Source organism: Rousettus aegyptiacus, unplaced genomic scaffold, assembly GCF_014176215.1.
Source record: "Rousettus aegyptiacus isolate mRouAeg1 unplaced genomic scaffold, mRouAeg1.p scaffold_m13_p_11, whole genome shotgun sequence".
NCBI lineage: Eukaryota > Metazoa > Chordata > Mammalia > Chiroptera > Pteropodidae > Rousettus > Rousettus aegyptiacus.
The window spans coordinates 47,958,069-47,977,858 of NW_023416286.1; the positions used below are offsets into that span (position 1 = coordinate 47,958,069).

A 19,790-nucleotide genomic window follows, 5' to 3' on the forward strand; every position below is an offset into this window, starting at 1 on the left:
ATAAGAAAAGGCAGAAGTGGGCACTCTCTGGCCAGAACTGGTCCTTGGCCACAGAGCTTCACGATGGAAATAGGTTTTCAGCTTCAGTTGGGGCACTAGGCTGGTGCATTGTTTCCAAGGCAAAGAGAAGCTGGGGGCTTTTGACCACCATCAGCAGCAATAAAGACAGGGCCCCTGCTCCTGGCCTGTCTATGGATACCCCTCCCTTCCTAACCCACTCTTTATTGGCAAAACTATGGAACCCAGCAGAGCTTCCTAATGAAGGTTATGTGGTGGTGATACAATGAAGGGAAAAGGACCTGCCCTGGAAACAGGCTAGCCTCTCCCACCTATAGCCCATGTCTGTGACCTGGGGCTGGTGGCCTGTACGTTCTGGGCCTTCCTCTTACCATTCGTAAGCTGGGGGTCTAAATGACACCTCCAAGACAGGAGGGCAGCCTTGGCACCCCAATCCCTGGGTGAACAGCGGGAGAAACATTTCATGTATCTCTGGGGGTGAGAGTGGAGAGGGGGACCCTGCATTGTTTATGCCTAGGGAGCTGCTGGCCAAAGAGTTTGGGAATTAGAAACCAACTGCAGTCTTTTCTAAGAGTATGTATCACTAAACATGGGGGGGGGGGGGAAGAATGAGAAAGCACTTGGAAACGAACATGGAGAAGAGGCATGCGACCGTCCGCTTCGGTTTTTAAACTAATCAGTAAAAGGTCTTGCATCTCACACACTGGGCCAGTGGTACCAGCATCGGATGTCCACGCCCTGTCCAGAGCTTTGTCCCCCAGATGCGGCTGGGATGAGGAGACTCAGATTCAGAAAAAGTTAATTAAGATTTCACCCCACCACCGCTTCCTCGTCTTCACGCTCCAGAAGCGAGTCATCAAGGGAGGCTCTTTTGGGTTATATTTGGAAAGCAGAGAAGAAAGATGGTAGGGGGCACACACAGACGCCCTTTTGGTCTATTCCCATCAATCTAAAAGGTAAATCTGACTTCACACATCTGGGCAGTCTCCCAGCTCCTGGAGACTCCACTCTCCAGTAAATTCAAATCTGGAATTCTGGAAAGCCAACTTTCAGCAGCTTCAAAAATGAAAGCGAAACCTGTAACCCCCAGAACACAATGCTGTGACAAGCCACCTATGAGCATGTTCCGGGCAGGGTGTGTGTGTGGGCGGGGAGGTTCCTTTTTTTTTCTTCTATTTTTTTGTCTCATAGGGTAGAGTTGAAACTTGACATACATTAGCTTCTATGTCTCTTAGCTTTTATCTTGAAGCAACAACTAACATAGGGAAATTCTCCCTTGACTACTTCAAGTCACTTTTAAACCACGAAATGTTACAGTGAATACTAAATTCTGAACTACAACAAAATTGGAAAAGAAAGTGGCTTCGGTTTAGGAAAAATATTAAGAACTCCAGGTCTGAGGCCTGCTGTCACCCTGCCCTCCCTGGTCTGGGTGTCAGGGTCCTTAGAAATTCTCTCCTGGTGCTACGGGTTGGGTTACGTGACGACCACAGTGGGGGAGAAGAGCGGAGGGCTGCTACCTGCATCAAGCTAGCCAGCAAGGACTGGGAGTCACATAGGCTTGGCCCCCATTCTCAGCCTCCCGCCACCTGCTAGGGGCCTGTGGTAGAGCACATGGCCTGGGCTGCAAGCAGGCAGGACCAGGACTTGGACACCTGGAGAAAAAATGGACAGAGCTGACCAAGCATCAGCCCAGGGCTGGGCACCAAATCAAAAATACCATTATCATGTGTTACCCGCTATCTGTGCTATCATGCTGAAGTGGCAGAGCCTGGGCGCCTCTTGGGTTCCTTCTCTCTCCTTCAAATACAAAAGGAGCCAAATCCCATTCTCCAATATCTCCAGCCATGAGTGACCTCTGACCCCAAGACTTAGAGAACCAAGTCCTGTTTCAACAATTTTGCTGCCTCAGTGCTCCTGGCATGGAGCAGCATGACAGTGCCCGCACTCTGCCTCTCCTGCTTCTCCCTCCAAACAAGTCCTCCAGTCACCGTCCCTCACAGCCCCAGCCTCCCTTCTCTGAACTCCACCACTCACCACCATTGCTAATCACAAATAACCACCAGGGTTCGTATCGACTGTAGGGATGACGGCTGGGCATGAGCAGGTAAAATTCAAGCCTCCGTTTTGATCGGATGTAAGAAGCAAATATATAGGAATGATGCTTTTGAAGTAAGAAGTTTTACTCCTAAAGTCACACACAAGTGTAGATTGCTTGTTCACAATGCTAACTGACATCTGGCTTTTATGTGTTTGGGGGCCATGTCCTGACCATTAAGATATAATTCGAAATCTATTTGAGAATGTGCTTTTCTAAAAGGGCTCATGAGTCTAGCAGATATAACTTAAATGACATGTATACAAAGTAAAAGTCTGGAACATCTTTGTAAAATGATTGTTGAGTACTTATTTAAAGCTGGTCTGCCCGGTTACACAGATGGAACTGCTGGGTGCGGAACAAGGAGAACGAATGCTGTCCATGTCCCTCGCATTCCCAGGTTTCCACACAACCTTGATTCCCGACTCATGGGACTAGCACAGCGCCCAGGGGACAGGAGGGCAGACAGGAAGGTGTGCTGTCTGGAGAAGTGGGTCAACACAGCTTCCAGTGGGCAGCTCCAGCCAGGAGGGGCAGAGGCCTGGCCACGTGGGCCATGGTAACAGCAACCACTCGCCACAGAGCTATTGGGGATGACGGATGACATGATGACAGTCAACTTCTGCCCAGTTCCACCCCCTCTTTCCCTTTAGGTATTTGATCCTAGTAAATATTTTGCTGTGTGAACTCTCTCTTAGGATTTGCTCTCAGAGCCTGGCCAGTGGGCCTTTAGGATAAGACACGAACCAAACTGCTCTCTTCCTTGGCCCAGACCATTAAAAAAATAAAATAAAATCCGATATAGATGACACTGAATTCTCCCATGAGTTCACAACACAGGCAAGAGGTAAGTCATTTGCTGAGAAAATGACTAAAGGTGCATGGATGGTCTGTGGCAGGACAGGGACAGAAAAAGAATAAAAGTCAGTGCTATGTGTCAGCCCCACAGTAAAAAGGCCACATTCTGAGTAAGGAACAGAAGACTTTGCACATGTGATATATTGCTTGTGAGATGTAAAAACATTTATGAATTTGCAAGGGTAATAAATTGATTTTTTTTTTAAAGTCAACTCATTTTTTTAATGAAGTGAAATGGTGAGGGTGCTAAAAAGAGTCATTAATACTCTTTTTACTTCTAATTTTTATTTTTCTGTCAGCTCCAAAGACTACCTGCCAAATATGGCATCTAGCCAACTCACTGTTACAACTGTGGCTTTTTAATGAGCAAAACTATTTAAGAGACATAATTATTCAATTTTACAAGTAAGTTTCTTATTAATAAATCAAGAACTAATAAAAGGCTTGTAGCTTTTGAAACCATGCAGTTCTCTAAAAAGCAATAGTGTAATTTATGAAATCAAAGAATTATTTCAGTTTAAAAAAAATTTTGTACCCTTTTTAGAGTAGAAATAACAGGAAATTACTTCTCGTAGAACCAATAATTTTACAGAAAAAAAACAGTCACAAATATAATTTTTAATTTAATTAATCTTTTTTAGTATTTTTTTTAAATAGTAAAAGAATAAATGTTACAGATTATCTGAAAATAGAAAATGTATTCAAATCAGTCAGTTAGCACAACAGAGTTTCTGGAAGAAAATTTCACATAAAATGCTTTAATTCCTATTTCTCTAAATGCACTTAGGAAAAAGCCAATGTAACATTATAACATCATTAAACAAACATCACCATGACTGTATTATTTGAATGTACTGCCAACTAAACATAACTTTATGATATTCTGCCTCTTATTGAAGAATAACTGCTCTAAGACAAATGTCAGATTTTCTTCTCTGGACCAACTTATCTTATTCTCAGACAAGCACATATTAAAGCAAAATGTAAAGCTCAAATAAATCCTCTCATTTAAGTATTTAACTTTTAATAAAACTTACCATCACCAATTATTTAAAAGAAAAAAAAAACCCTCCTACTAGGTATATTTTCCATTAAAATTTAATTATTGGTTAGGTTTCAAAAAGTCTTCTTATGACCCTATTAAGATCTTTTTCATTGATTAAAAAAAAAAAAGTTCCAAAAAAGCAAGATATACATCAAGTACAGAATAAGCTACTTAAAATTGCTCATAAATCAGTTTCTGTTTCGGGATGATGGAAAAGTTCTGGAAATAAATAGTGGCAATGGTTGCACAGTGATGTGAATGTACTTAAAGCCACTGAATTATACTTACTTAAAAATAATTAAAATGGTAAATTGTATTATATTTTACCACAATAAAAAAAATTGCCCATAAATCAACCTATTATATGTTTATTAAATAAACCAACACGTCTGTGTAATGTTTATAAATCATTCCAATTTATCTATTATATAACATTTCCTTCATTTGGCCATATAATTTTTTAAAAAATTTTAAACTTTAAAACCAACACATACATTCCATATTTTAAGCAATGAAACTTGAAGTGCAGCCATGTGCTCCTATTAAATAAGATGTCAGTTACCTGCCATCCCTCCGTTCACACCATCCCTCACCCCACCATGCCCCCCAGTCCCGTGGCCCCTGCCTCCTCAGGCTCCGCCTCCTCAGGCCCCGCCTCCTCCTCCATCAGGCTTCGGTGGGCATAGCTCTCAAGTTTCCTCTGCCTGGAACCATCCTCCCCTTCCCCCCATCCCTTCAGGACCTGGCTCTTGCTAACTTTCCAGGGAAGCCCACCCTGACCCTCTCAACCACCCCCACACTTCTGATCTCTTCCCATACCATTTTTGTCCACAACACTTCCTAATACCTAGCATGCTATGTGTGTGTTTCTTTTCTATCATCTACCACCAAAAGCCAGAATATTTGTGAATCTTGCTCCCCACTCAATGCCCAGTGCGTACAGCTCAATACATATTTGATGACCATCAAATGTTGAGCATCTAGTATGTACTAAATATATCGAATACCTTTCTTTATAAGAATCTTGACTGGTTTACCCTCACACATATTCTTCAATGCCAAGAGGTTGTGTATTTTATTCCCATTTTATGTGAGAGAAATCATGAAATGAGTTAAGGAACATCAGATATGAGGACTAAAACTTTCACCATCATGACAATCACTCTAGCTTTCTTTTTATGCATGTTGCTTTCAGATTTATACCGAAGTGGGTTATCATGGGGAAAAAAATTACATGCATATACTTCATGGTTATCTAACATTTTAATGATTTGTCTATATTTATCTGAATCAAAACAACTACTTCCAAACACTTTCTAAAGAGAAAAGGTAATTTAAATTATTTTACATGCATAGAATTTATCTGTTACTTTCAGATATTTTATTAGATATTTCATTTGAAAGTGACAAATAAATCTAGGTCTGATTTACCCTCAAATCACATATCTTCTGTACCAATGATTATTTCAGGATTTTATCACCATACTTATGTTTTAGTGGGCAATCTCTGAGACTTCCTTGAAAAAATAACACAAAAATCTAGATGACATTTTAATGGCAGAATGTCATTGTCCCTAATCCTTTGCTGAAAATAGGTTGGAGGAAATCCTCTTTTCTCTGAAGCAGGGAGATTATGTAATGCCCAGGAAGCGGCTGCCTCCTTCCCAGGGAGCCATGAGGTCTGTCCAAAGAGAAAAGAGGTGCAGACGAGCTGCCTCTGTGCTTGGAACAGGTGGGAGGGAGGGAGTACACCAACACATCAATCTCAGACTCACAGTTCCCAGAATATGAATTTGAGATCTTTAGTTAAGTGCATCCTTCAACCTCAAGATTTCATTTTGCACAGACAGTTTAGATTGGACCATTCTGCATTGGGTCTTGTGGCTTTAAACAGTGTCATGACCATTTATTGTTTTTATTTAAGGCTGGAACCACTCAACCTTAAAGTTGTAGGCAAAGTCAGTGAAAAGTATCCAGAACGAGTCTAACCATGGGAGGTCATACTTCTGATCAAAAGGTGATAGTGCTTAGGATCATTTCTGATATATGCTTATAACAGCGTAGGAAAATATTTCATGAAAGATAATGAAGTTGTGATTTAGAAAAAAAAATAATAATAATAAAACTCTCATTAAGAAGTATACAACAGTTGGTTTGGGAACTTAAGGATTGCCACGAAAATTCACGAGGTTATAGGTGTGTGAGTAACAGTGTTGACATAGCATGTTTGGTTGCAATGCTATGGATAACTATAGAAATGAACGACATGTCCATTATTCTAACCAGTATTTCGACTTGAACTTCCAACTCTCACTTTCCAATTTTGCCAAAGGTAAAATGTCATCCTGCACAAAGGCAGGCTGACAGAACAGGAAGTCTCTAAAATGCAATTCCATTTACTAGAATTGGATCATTACCCAGCAGCCTCCTAGTCTACTAAGTAGACGTGTCCAATCCAGTTATGTGGCGTACACCATGACATCTGTCCCATCGAAAAGCCAGATGCTGTGGATTTAGATTATAATACACGACTCAAAACAATATGCTATAGTCTTGGTTTAATACCAATCACCAATCTCCTACTAGCCCCCTGCAAAGGAAAAAAGAGAAGCATCAAAAAGAAAAAAGATATAAATACACATAACCTTAAATCTGATCAAATCATGAAAGCTGTGGGTCTGTTACATCTAATAATGGTCCAATCACCTAAATGTTTAACAGTTAAAAAAATAACCCATTCCCACTAAATATTCATTTTTTACTTTTGTCTTTCCAGATTTTGTAGAACATCTATTTCTGTATTTATTTGATAAAACAGTAAGCAAGCAATGTGCTTTTTCAAATGTCACTCTTTAATATTCTCCGCCTGTTTGAAGGTTTACAATCTAAATAGTGCCTCCTTTAATGGTATACTGCTATGAACTGAATTATGTTCCCCTAAAATCCTTATGTTAAAGTCCTAACACCCAATGTGGCTGTATTTTGAGATAGGAATTTTAGGAGGTAATTAAGGTCAAATGAAGTAATAATGGTAGAGTTCTGATCTGATAGGATTGGTAGCCTTATAAGAAAAGGAAATCGCTCTCTCTGTCTCTCTCTCCCTTTTCCCTTCTTCCCTCCCTCTCCCTCTGTGCATACACACACCTTGAAGCAGATGATGGTAATGAACACTAATTTCTCTGTATTTCACATCTTAAGGTGCCAAAGAACATTTATTCTCCAGCTCACCACTTGTTCATTAACTTCTGCCTCCACACCCTCCTGAAAAGGCTTCAGCAATGTGCAGGTAGGCTGTTCCCCTCAGTAGTTTACCTAAATCTAATCTCATGAAGGGGGAAAGCAGGTCCATGCAACTACACCTGGAGATAAGTTCGCCAACAAAATAAAAGGAGTAACATAATCACCCTAGTGAATTGTGAGTGAAAAAGGATGCTCTTAATTAGTATACTAGCATAACAGCATAAACTAGGCTGAACTGGGCAAACTGGGCATATGATCACCTTTAGCCATAGATAAACCCTAGTGGATGTAAACCATAGTGGATAGGACAAGGGTTAGCGTTGGACAAAGATCCACCCCCATGTGCTACGTGGAGATCATTTTCCTGTGCAGAAGAGACACAGTGCTCCTTCACAGGGTTGCTGTGAAGATTAAGTGAGTGGTTATGAATGAAACCCTTGGAAAGGACCCTGCACACCAAACACCAATGAAAAACAGTTCCCTTCGTCCTTTGAAAAGGCACCAAGATGATTCTGGCTGCTTTAGGGAGGTACCTGTAAGCACAGGAATTAGGGTCTCTTTCCCAGCAGCCCTTCTTATTCCCTTTTTGGGGGGCATGGAGAGAGGGGCCAAGGAGACTTAGGCTAGAGATCCCATATTTGCAAGGCTATAAATTCTCCCATCTGTGCTGAACACAGACTTTACTGGTCTTTGGCCGAAGAGACTTTTTCAGTAGCGATAAACCTTTTCTTGAAATTCTTTTGTCTTCTAACCTATGAAAATTACCTTATTTTCATTCCCTTTCTGAGCTGAAAAAAATTACCTTTGTAACAAGAGATACACAAGAAATTGACAGCCCTTTCCTAAGATATTTGTACAACCCTTTACAGTGTACAAATTATTTTCATGTACACGAGTACATTATGACATCCTAATAGAGAAGCAGAGACAACAACAGCCACCAGTGTCATTTTACAGTTGCCTCTGGGGGTTAAGTGAATTGCCTGGAGCAGAGCTGGATTAGGGGCAGGACTGCCATCCAAAAGGCTGCTGGTGCCCCAATCCAGAAGATCATTGTTGGCATGGATCTCAATTAAGGCACTGGTTAACTCTGGCTTCTACCGATTACATAATTCATGAAACAAACGTTAGTCACAACAGCAGAAGTAAAATGAATGAAAGTCAAAACACTTCTTGCCAGTGGCAGCTTATCTTTAAAAAAATTTTTTACAAGCAAAACAGACTGTGTAAATTTCTCAATGGGCCACGAAGCTTGAGTGCAGCCAGCTAATAATGTTGCTTCAACTCTGCAGTTGAGCCATTGGAGATTTTGTAACCAAGTAATAATGCATGGCATACTACTTGCTGTTTTCTAGCAAAATGTGACTTCTATTGTCAAATTGTAAACTTTTTAATATGCCTCCTAAGAAGTACTCCAGTTCTGAAACCTATAAAAAATAAAATTAAAACCACAGAAAAATGGGAAACATTTTGCTGGCCAAAAAATCAAGAGAGGTCAGAGAGGACTACTTAAGCACATTCAGGGTGAGAAACTGAAAATACAGTCATCTAAATTAGCTTTATCCTTAGAGAACGACTAACTCAATTGAGTTATGAGTGACAGAAAATCAGAGGCAATTTCAGGTAGGCATAAATTTGAAACTAATGAATTCTTTATTGTGAGCATAGAGAGAGAAGTATATCATTTTTATTCATAGAAAATGAGTTTCTTTTTGCTCCACTTAAAAAAGTGGAAAAACTATTTAAAGGGTTGGTGTGGAGAGGCACCTATTGATTAACTTGCCTACAGGGCTCACATGTTTGAGTCTGGCCTTTGCCCAGGTTACAAAGGTGACAACTGACAGAGGAAACTGAAATTCCTCTTTTTTGAGTCTCAGTCTAATGTTTTGTTTTGTTGGGTTTTTTTTTCTGTCCCGGCATGCCAGCATGAGTAAGCCAAACTCCTCTCCTGTAGATACTGCTAAAAAGGGATTTCTTCCCAGGACATATTCTGGAGGAAACAGAAACATCCTCTGCTCTTGGCAACAAGTCAGGCACGCTCTAACAAAGAAAGCGCACCCAGGAACAGCAGCAGGAAGCAGGGGAAGCACATTAAGAAACTTGAAAAACAACGTGAACCGTTTGCCTTAGGCTCCTCAAGTGTCTACCCAAGCCAGAAGAGCCTGTATGCTTCCTGCCCGGGGCGGGCACGGGGACAGGGGCGGGGAATGGGGGGGGAGGGGCCGAAGGAGGGGTGTCACAAGCAGCTCAGGGGCAGTGACTGGGGGGAGAAGCAGCAGGACTCTTTGCTCACGCCAGCAGGAGTAGTCATGGGGAAGCCAAGCAGTGCGCCATTGCCAGATCGTGCCATTTTGGGAAATGTGGGGAAATTTATGTGTACTCACCTGTATGTAAATGTTGACAAGAAACTCAAACAATTTTGAAGTCCCTGAGTGAGCAGAAGCCACATCAGAGGGCCAGTTTCCTACCTCTGTTCTTAGACAAGGGTTCTCAGCCTTAAGTAGGGCGGGCACTCTTCTGAGAATCTAACAAAAATTGGGAAACTCTACACAGAAAACAAAACGCATACATGCAAAAATTTCTGCACACGGTTTCGAGGGAGCGCGGCTCCCATGAGAAACCAGTTAAGAGCACCTGTTCTTGACTGGGCTCCAGGAGAGGCACTGTTTCTGGCCTCTCCTTTCCAGGACCTCTGTCCAAGGAATGAGCACAAGAAAAAATAAAACAAATCCCAGGGACCCTGGTTATCAGAGGATCAGCCCATAATCCACAGAGAGCACTGTGTCAGAACACAGAGACATACTGCACAGGGAAGCTACTAACAGAATCAGGTCTGCCTAGTTCGAGTGCAGGGACCACGAGCTGTGACCTTGGAGACTTAATTTCCCACACTTTCATGTTTATTGAGAGGGTTGAACCAGATACCTTCCCTGTCCATTCCCATATTTCTATGACTATGAAATGTACCAATGAAAGAGAATCCAAAAGTCTGAAGTAATAATAAACGCTATTTAAAAAGACGTCACTGATCACTCATGAAGCTTCCTTCAGAAGCATCCAAGGGCAACTTCTTCAATGTTCTTATTAACAATAATGATAAGAAGTGTATTCACTCACTCAGCAGCTGGTTTGCGGAGTGCCGACTCTGAACCAGAAACAGTTCCAGGCATAGTGGGGAAAAGATGAGATACAGAAAGCAATGTGGGATCCACAGACATAAAGAAGATGTTTGGGGTCTTCTCCTAGGCAGAGATGTTGATGGAGAAGGAATGGGGTGACTGGATAGGGGGCGTCAGCAATCAGGAAAGGCCACAGAGCTGATGGTATATGGCATGGTTCTTCTCTCTGCCTGGGATGGACCTCCCCGCCCCCCCGCCCCCGCCAAACACCAGCACGGCCGAACCCTCACCACTTCAAGCCGATGCTCAGAAAGGCCTGCAAACCCCAACTTACAGTCTATGATTCCGCTCTAGTGTTTCCAGCACATGTCACTTTCTAGCACACTCTAACATTTATTTATGTGATTTGTTTCCTGCCTGCCACCTTCAATCTGAAAGTACGTGGGTCTAGGGACAAGGATCTGGGTGTCTTCCAGTTTGGGGACAAGGATCTGGGTGTCTTCCAGTTTGGCTCATAGACATATCAATAAACACACAGGGCCCTCATTAAATGTATGCTGTGAGCATTTAAATACTCTTGAGTGCCCCTGAGGTCCAGCATGAGGGCAGAAAGGTGACCACTGAAGGGGGCCACCTGGAAGTTGATGGTGATGAGAAGGGCCACCCTAGAGTGAGATAAAGATGTGCTGGGAGAAAAGGAATAAGTGTCAGCCACATTAAAGAAATTTAGCTGTGAAGGAAACAGAAAAATAAGGGTAACATCAGAAGGGAAACATGAGGTCAAGAAAGTTTGTTTAAAAAAGGTGATATGAAGGCCTGATTACATGCCACAGAGACTAAATGACATTGCCCTAAAGAGGGAGACATTGATGATTCAGAAAAAAGAGGAATGGGGGGATGTGAGGAGTGAGGGGAGATTCAGAGCACAACCTACGCGACAGACCTTTATCAGAATGAGGTTCCTGCCCCAACCCAGAAGGGAGGCAAGAACATAAAAGGGAAGGGGCTGGTGGGATGCATGGGAAAGGGGCTGTCCTATATGATGACAGCTGTTCTCTCTGTGAAGTATAAGGCAAGGTCACCTACTCTCCATGTGAAGAGGAAGGGGTAAGAGGTCTGAAGAAGCAGGTGAGAATCGAAGGGTTGCTAAGCAGCGTTAAAATCACCTTTCGAAGACGTCTGTTGACTGAGCACCTACCTACCTATGCAAACACTGTGTCCCAGACAGTTCTCACAGTGACCCCTCAGGGAGGTACATTAAATACACTTCCATTTCAAGATGAGGAAACCAGGTGTGAAGACATCAGCCAGCTTGCCCAAGGTTTCATAATCAGGGTCTGAACCCATGCCTGTTGGGTTCTGATGCTAAACTTTGACCTCCACAATTTATTTTGTTTTCCTCAGATACCAGTGTCCAAGTGAAAGCAAAAACAATCCCTGTTCAATGTTGCTGAATGTCTAATGCTGTAAAAATTGCTTTTCATTGATTTTTATTCCAAATAAATAGCATTTCTGCCTACATTTAACTTGATTTTTAAAAGCATTTATAAGTTTGGGGCTTGGGGATCTAACCATTTTTCATCAACCCTGTTTCTATTGAAACATATGGTCCCAGCAACAAGAAACAACTTGTATTTAGGTGTCAGAGCCCAGCACATTTGTAAACAGAGGACTCCTGTGTAGCTAAGCAGCTAGGTATGTTCATCAGTGAATTTAATGCAGTTTTAACCAACTGTAAACTGAGGACAGTGTTCTCATCCCTAGAAATTTAACTCACTATAGCAAAGCCCAATAATATAAATTCCTTTTCTCCTGTGTTATTAAATTTACCCTATGGCATGAAATAAAAGTTACTCAAGATCATTTGCTCCTCATAAGCAGACATTAAATAGGGTTCGAAAGAATGGAAGGAATTTAACTTAATAACTAGAACATCAAGGTTAAATTATACATGTAGGCAGACTGTTTTAAAATGTCCAGTTGAAGACGGATATCATGCTTGGTAAGCTCGTGAGTTAATGCTTTACAAGGCCATACTGCAGCCTTGCTCCACAATGCCAGAGCCAGACCAGCTATTAGTCTTGGATAATATGCCCAAAGGTCACCTATTTCAAATATCTGAAGGCCTTTGTGGTTAAAGTGGCTTATCTTAGTGGTCCTTTGGTGTAGACTCCAGGAGCTGAACAACAGAAAGGTCCCACTGTATCATCTGAAGCTGGATTAGGAAAGGCAACTCCAAAATTACACAGCTTTTTAAGTTTTTGAAACAGAGTAGTACAGCCGAGTCAAACAAATATGTCTGTCTCTTAGAATAGGCAGCCTCACAGGTGAACAGTGACATTCACCTCACAAGCCATTTGCTGATACAAAATTTAAAAAAGCAGACACGTGTGCATATGTAAAAATGGTTAAGCATTTTAATATAGCCATACTTTAAGTTCTCTAGGGACTAATAACGTATATTTTTCCCTTATGAAGAAAATTCTAATGTAACCAGTTTATTTCAAAAAACAATCTACTTTCGGCCAGGAAAACCTTTAGATTTTTCAGAAGTTTGCTCTTAAAATGTAAGAAATACCCTAGAAAGCAAAAAATTATAAGATGGAAACAAGTAACAACTTTGACAAGCAGCCGGACAAAAGTAGTAAACAATATCCAGGCTGAACTATTAAAAACAAATACAGAGAACAAAATTAAGCTCTTGAACTACAGAACTTTAAAGTCAAATCTTCTAAATGTGAAGCATGGAAGAGAGGGAAGAGAGTCAGTGTTGGGCCAAGGAGGTTATCCTGGCCTGGGCTGCTTACTCACAAATAAATTTTATGGGCAAATGTGGCCTATAGATTTTTTGTTTGGTCTTTAGTACTTTAGCACACCTTGTTTTAAGTTTGCCAAATCCTATCTGAGCCTTACACCCTGCTCAAGAGCCAGTTTACCTCCACTGCAAACCTGGGCTCCTGCCTGCTGGTCCTGACTAACCAACAGAACTGCTCGCTCTCTCCTTGCTAACTCAGGGACAAAATTATGTTAACAGCTAGTAATGATAAATTCACTGAGCATTTCCTCAGAGCCAGGCACCCTTCTTAGCTCCTGATCTGTAGTAACTCAATTAATGCTCACAATAACTCTATGAAATGGATACTACTATTATTCTCAGATGAGAAAACTGAGCAGAGAAAAAGAAGCAATCTGCCCAAGGTTACACTTTAACCTTGCCCGTAGAATCTGCAGGTACCCATGAAGCTACACACTGGTTTCTCTCAGAATTTAAACTACCTGAACCTAGGTTTCCAACCTCACATCTCTAAAAATGAGATGACACTAGCTCTTTATTCACTTTGTTAAAAACTTATTTAAAAATAGATTAAACTGTTTCCTGGTATATAAGAACTGTGCCATTAATAAATACAAAATATCTCTACAGGGCTATATCAATCCAAACATCTAAACAACCAGTAATGCATGCTTTGGAGTATCTATGGCCTATCCTGGAACAGAATTCTCTTATCCATTTGTCTATTCTATCTTTCTAGAATTAACTCAGAATAAAATACCTATAACAATGTTTTCCAAGGACATCTTTATCTTTTGGCAAACCTCATCCATCAGAAGAAGACGAAAAGTTTTGTTTGTCCTAGAAATTCTGACTATGTGAACACTAGAAGGGAACAGAGTTTAAGCCATTTACTCATGTTTATAAAATAAATCATATATGAAAACTGCAGGGACGTGAATAGCCAATCACAGATTTTTTTTTCCTCTAGCAAAAGGAAATATAATTTGGCCCTATGTATTGAAAGATAACCAAATTATAAGAAAGCAGATTATGACTATTTCTAGAAAAAGTCAAATTAGTGTAACAGCACATACATGAGTTTAATCACATAGAAATGAATGATTTTGTATGTGCATATGATGAAGTAGCCAAATGATCAGGCTGAAAAAATAAAGATGTGGAATGAGAAAAATGGAAATAATAAAAGTATCTCATAATTTGCAGTCTAGAGACATTACCAAAAAATACATATGGTGGGAAAGTTCATTCAAGAATATTTACTACTTAGATTTGAGAGAAAATTTTATGTCACAAATTTAGTAACACAACAAAAGAGAATTTCAAAAAGTAAACTATGTTGAAATTTATATAGATTGATATAACATAAAACAGCTGAAGGCCTGGAGGAAGTAAGAAACTAAAAGAACAAAAATTGGACATATGTCTGCCCCACTCACAGGATAAAGAAGTCAGAAACCAGTAAGAAGGTCAAACCCATTAGGCAGTGATTCCTGGCCACTGGAAGACAGACGGCCCTTCCACCCTTCGTCCCTCGAGGAGACAGACTGAGCATTGTTTCTCACAATTCAACCCTCCTTTTTATTGCAAGATGTTAGAGTTGGAAGAGATGGGAAATTAAAACATAGCTGTGCACACTTTAAGTAAATTCTAGTTCCACTCTTACTTTTCCCATTTTCCCTCTGAGGAAACGGAGGAAAGAAAATAACTTGCCTAGGGACCCGTACCTCCTGGGTGATGCGGCTGAGAAAAGAACGTCCCTGCTCAATAAAGCATTTCTCTTATAAATCTGGTTACCTGCAGTCACTGTTAGTGGGTTTTCTAGAACCTATTACTGAGGAAAAACAAAGGTGTCACCTGATGTTTACCACTCACAATATAATACGGACTTTGAGGAACAAGGGGAGCCTTTCGTATGCAAAGCTTTTCCCTACATCTTACCGGAATCAGAGAGAGAAGTTCTCTCCACTTATAGAGGTAACTAAGACTGACCTCCCTAAGGAACGACTACAGAAGGTGTACACAGGTTCCCTGGACTCTTTTCTGAGTCTTCGGGTTAGTGAATAGATTCAGGAGAAAAAACCTCGGTTTAGCGTTCCCATTGGATGAAAAGAAAAACTTTAATCTTCTGCCAAGGTCTCCTTCTCAAAGAAAGCTCATAAATATGAAAGACTGCCTAAGGTAATTCCTATACCAGGAAGAAAAAAAAAAAAAAAAGCTAATTCGCTTAATAACGCCCTCTTCCAGCCTCAAATCTCAGTACCCCGGACTTCTTAAACCTGTGACTAACGGCCAGCCGCGGCCGTCAGCCGCTAAGGAACAATGAACCTTTGTTAAAGGCAGTGGCAGAAAAACAGCAGCCTCTGGACAGTTTTCTTTCTCTTCTGCACTCCTCCCCCCGCCACCCCCCGCTTTAAGCCTGGGCCAGCGATTACTGCCACACAGTTTCCCCTCGGTCTGACGTAAAAACCAACTTTTCCCTCCAAGCCTTCCCCCAGATCTCAAGACCCGGTCACCAATGAAGGTGGATTCCAGAGGAACTTCAGAACATCCCGGGCCTCTGATATGATTAGTTACTTTCGGGGAAAAAAAGAATTCCAAACTTCACTCCTAAATCCCCCAGTGGTGTGGCAAACAAGCAAAAACACCGCCTTTTCCTATAGAAGTGTGAACACTCCCCATCTCCTAATTCTCGTGCAGAAGTGACAGGAGGCCAAACCTGATCACCCCTCCCAGACCTGGGCCCTGCGTGGAACCTAAGGAAGGTGTCTGCCAGGACAGCTCCATCACAGCCGGGACTCCGGGCAGGCAAGCGGCTGTGGACCCGGAGCAGGTGGGCGCCCCGGCCGGCGCGGAGTGTGGGAGCGCCGGATCCGTTGGAAACCCAGGGTTGCAAACTCCGCAGGTCCTCCCTGAGTCCTGCTCGTCCCCCGGCAGGCAGCCAGAGTCACGAGGCCGCCCAAGCCCTCAGGGACCCCGTGCCGGCCGTAGCAGTAGAATCGGGGGCGGCGGTGTCTGGTCCCCAGGGCCCGTCCCCTCTCGGTCCCCAGTCCCCCGGCCGGCAGCACTCACGTATCTCTGCACGAGCGTCCGCACGAGGCTGCAGTCCATGGCTCCTCCGGCCGCGCCCGCCAGCGCTCAGCGCCCCCGCGCCCGGCTCAGCGCGCCCATGGGCCCGGGCCCGAGTGTGGCCGCGCGCCCCCGCCCCGGTCACGGCCTGGGCGCACCCGGCGGTGCGGGGGGTGGCCGCGGCCCCTCAGCGCTCATGCCCGGCCCGGCCCGCGGCGGCCGGCTAGGTGGTGGCCGCTCCGCGGCGGTGGCCGCGCGCCCGGGCTGCTGGAGGCGGTGGGGCTGCGGGCTGAAAGCGCGGCAGCCCGGGCGGATCCTGCAGCTGCTCTGCTCCTCTGCTCTGCTCCTCTCTTCTGCTCTCCTTCCCTCTCCTCCCGGGTCCTCTGCCAGCCACCCTCTCGGTTCTGCCTCTGGCCGCCGGTCCCGGCGTGCACGTCACGAGCGCGTGTGAGCATGCGCCCCGCAGCCCGCGGCCCCCGCCCCGGCACACTCGCCCTCGCACACTTATGCACGCGCGCGTCCGGGCCCTCCCTCCCTTTGCCAGTTCCTGCCCCTAGAGCCGGGGTGAGGAGAAAACCCTGGGGCGGAGGGCGGAGGGCCGCAGGTGGAAGCGACTCCCTGTTGCTTCCGCCTCCGGGGCGATCTCTGTGCTCCTGACCTGGGGAGCTGGTGTGACTGGGACTGTGTGCACTGCACTGGCGGTCAGGGAACGGGGACCGTGTGCCCTGCGGAAGCCTCCCTCGGCGGGCGTACCCGGCCCCTCTCGCACTCCAACCCGAAGGCGAGCACGAGATCGAGGGGTCTGGTTGGTCTGGAGACCCTCTAACCCCGGCCGGAGTCGCGCTCCGGTGCGAGTCCAGCCCCCACGCGTGGCCCCTCTTGCTTTGCAGATTGAGACAGTCTAGAGGTGTGCCTCAGGTAGCTGCCCAGGCTCGCGCAGCTTTTCTGCGCTGGAGCGAAGGTAAGCACGGGGTCTCCGTGCTCCTTTCTGAAGCCCACCAGTTCTCTAGCCCTAGCCTCCTGCCTTAGGTCTCCAGAGCTTTAACAGTCGCAGACACTTAAAATCCAGTGGGGGTGAGAGGTTGGAATCAGCTTTAGAACCTGTTACACCAGCCGTCAGCCCCAGCCGGCATCCCTCTCCCGGTCAGGCCGGTCCAGCTTCTGCCTCCGCCCCCAGCGCCGCCTGGGCTGGCCGCCAGGAGGCCAAGCCCGGCCTGGAGGAAGGAGCTCCAGGCTTTCCTGGCCTCTGGGTCCCCGGGGGCACACACTTGATGCTGGTATCTCTGAACCAGACAGAACTGCTCCATCGCACAGACACTACGATTTCAAATCAATCCCAGGGAATGTTTCTGTTTTCCCAACAGTGAAACAAACTATCTCTTCTCCAACTACACAGCCACCCTTGAATCAATTGATATACTTTGTTTCCATCTTCCTCCTTGCAGTCACAGGTCATCACTTGTGAAACCAGAGCGGCAGGACAACACCTTTAGGGGCCGGTCAGGAGCACTGCCAGTCAGGAGCACTGCCCTCGACCCTAGCAGGAATGCAATGGAATGTGAAAGTCCCCCTGACTGGCTGTGGAGGAGAAGTGGTATTGGACACTTTTTAGATTAGACATAAAAATGAGTACTAGTTAATGGCAATAGTGACTCAGCTATGTAGATTCTGAACTACTTTTCTTCAGTCAAATGCCCAAGTTTTGGGTCATCTAACCCATTGATTCTCCACTTTCTATCCAAATCTACTTTCTGCCTTCACTGTACCCAAAGGCCAATGGCTAACATCAGTGAATCTTCACCAAAGGGGCACCAGCTGCAGACTGGAGACCAAGGAGAGAGGCTAGGCTATCTCCTCCCTTCTGTCCATCCAGGCCACACCCTGGGCCTGGCAGTATCTGTGTCCCTCTGTGATTGACAGTTCTTGTCCAGCTTCCTTATCGATTGCATCAACTCACATCAGGCTCCAGGAACTACAATTCTCTCCATGATGCCTCTTAAGGCCTGACAGTGGTGTATGCCTCCCACTGTTGCTGGTCCCTGGGTAACAGCACCCTTTGATGGGTTGTCAGACTATGACTGCACTGAAATAAATGATCCCTTCATCACCCTCTCTTCCAAATCTCCCAAGAATGCCTTCTGCTTCCTGCCAGGACCCTAACTTGCTAGAGCCAGATTTTGACTAGCCTTTTACCTTGCGAACTGACATTTGGATAGGGAGTGGGAAGGCACAAGCAGATTACACAAGGCCATTGAATAAAGACTGCATGTCTTTCAGGAGTGTCTGTTTTATTCAATGGTAAATGTAAATTTCACATGTAGTAGACACCATGCTTGCTAGTACAGCAACCATGCTTTTTTCCCCCTGCTGGTAGAAACCCACTTTGGTCCAGGTATCCACCCTTCACATAGCTGTGATAAACTGGTTCATGTAAGCCAATACATGATAACTCCATTTTTCTCCCATAACTGGTTTAAAGCAAGTTTAAGCCAATGAATCCTGCTGTTGGAAAAAGTTTCCTCACTCTTAAAAAGGTGCATAAAGAGGAAATGCTCCTTGTTTCTTGCTGGATGTTTTGTCTGGATATGATGTCCGGCACTTTGCAGCCTTCTTACATCCATGACAGAAGGTAACCTGAGGAACATTCTTACTTTAGAGATGACAACATGGTAAGATGGCAAGAACATGGGTCCCTAATCATACCATTGGGCCATTAACTAATCCTGATGCTACCCTAACATGAAATTTTATATCATGAGAGATGATAAATATCCTTTTAGAGTTGGATTTTTTTGTTACTAGTAGCTGACAGCATCTTAACTTTAAACCTATGGAAACAAACCTGTTAAGACTCTTCATTAAAGTAACAGAAAATCCAACTGACCCTGTGAAACAGTTACTTATTTCTTTATAACAACTGCCACAAACTGGGGAGCTTAAACGTCATGCATTCTTATTTCTCAGTACTCTGTGGTTTGATGGAATGGTTCTTCTGCTCCACCTGGTGTTGGCTGGGATTGTTCATGCATCTGCACTTTTTTGGGAGCTCAGCTGGCCCTGAAAGGTTCAGATGGCTTCAGTCACATGTCTAGTGTCTCATCTGGGTGGATGGGAAGCTGGGAGCAGGTTGGCTTCTCTCTCCATATGGTTTCTCGTCATTTAGTGGTCTAGCAGCCTGAGCTGCTTTACATGATAGCTGGAGCCCTCAAGGGTCAAATTAGACATGATATGACCTCTAAAAGCCTGGGCTTGGAAGACCCAGAACAACCCTTCTGACACATTCTATTGGGTAAAGTAAGTCTAATACCAGCTCAGATTCAAGGGTAAAGGAGCAGAATAGATTTAATTTCTTGGTGGGAGGAGGGCCTTGTATGTAAAGAGATAAGAGAACTTGTGAGCAATCACCTTTGGAAAAAATCTACCACAGACAGACTTAAACAATAATGGAATGTGTTGGTGCAACATTGGAGCGCATTGGCAGTATCGCAGTAAGTTCAAAGTGCAATGGATACAGGAAACTCCAGGGTCTACATGTTTCTTCATTCATAT

The 19,790-nt window shown here is 43.9% G+C and overlaps 1 protein-coding gene across 6 annotated transcripts in view; it reads right to left on the reverse strand.

The window, feature by feature from the left end:
- Nucleotides 1-16,713, reverse strand: part of ATP11A (ATPase phospholipid transporting 11A) — a 139,015-nt gene extending 122,302 nt beyond the window's left edge. For all 6 annotated transcript variants that reach the window (XM_016151906.2, XM_016151910.2, XM_016151908.2 and 3 more), the window contains exon 1: nt 16,245-16,713. In XM_016151906.2, coding sequence (XP_016007392.2) covers nt 16,245-16,283 — 39 coding nt within the window. In that variant the 5' untranslated portion in view covers nt 16,284-16,713. The remainder of the gene's footprint in view (nt 1-16,244) is intronic.
- Nucleotides 16,714-19,790: the final 3,077 nt, after the last annotated feature.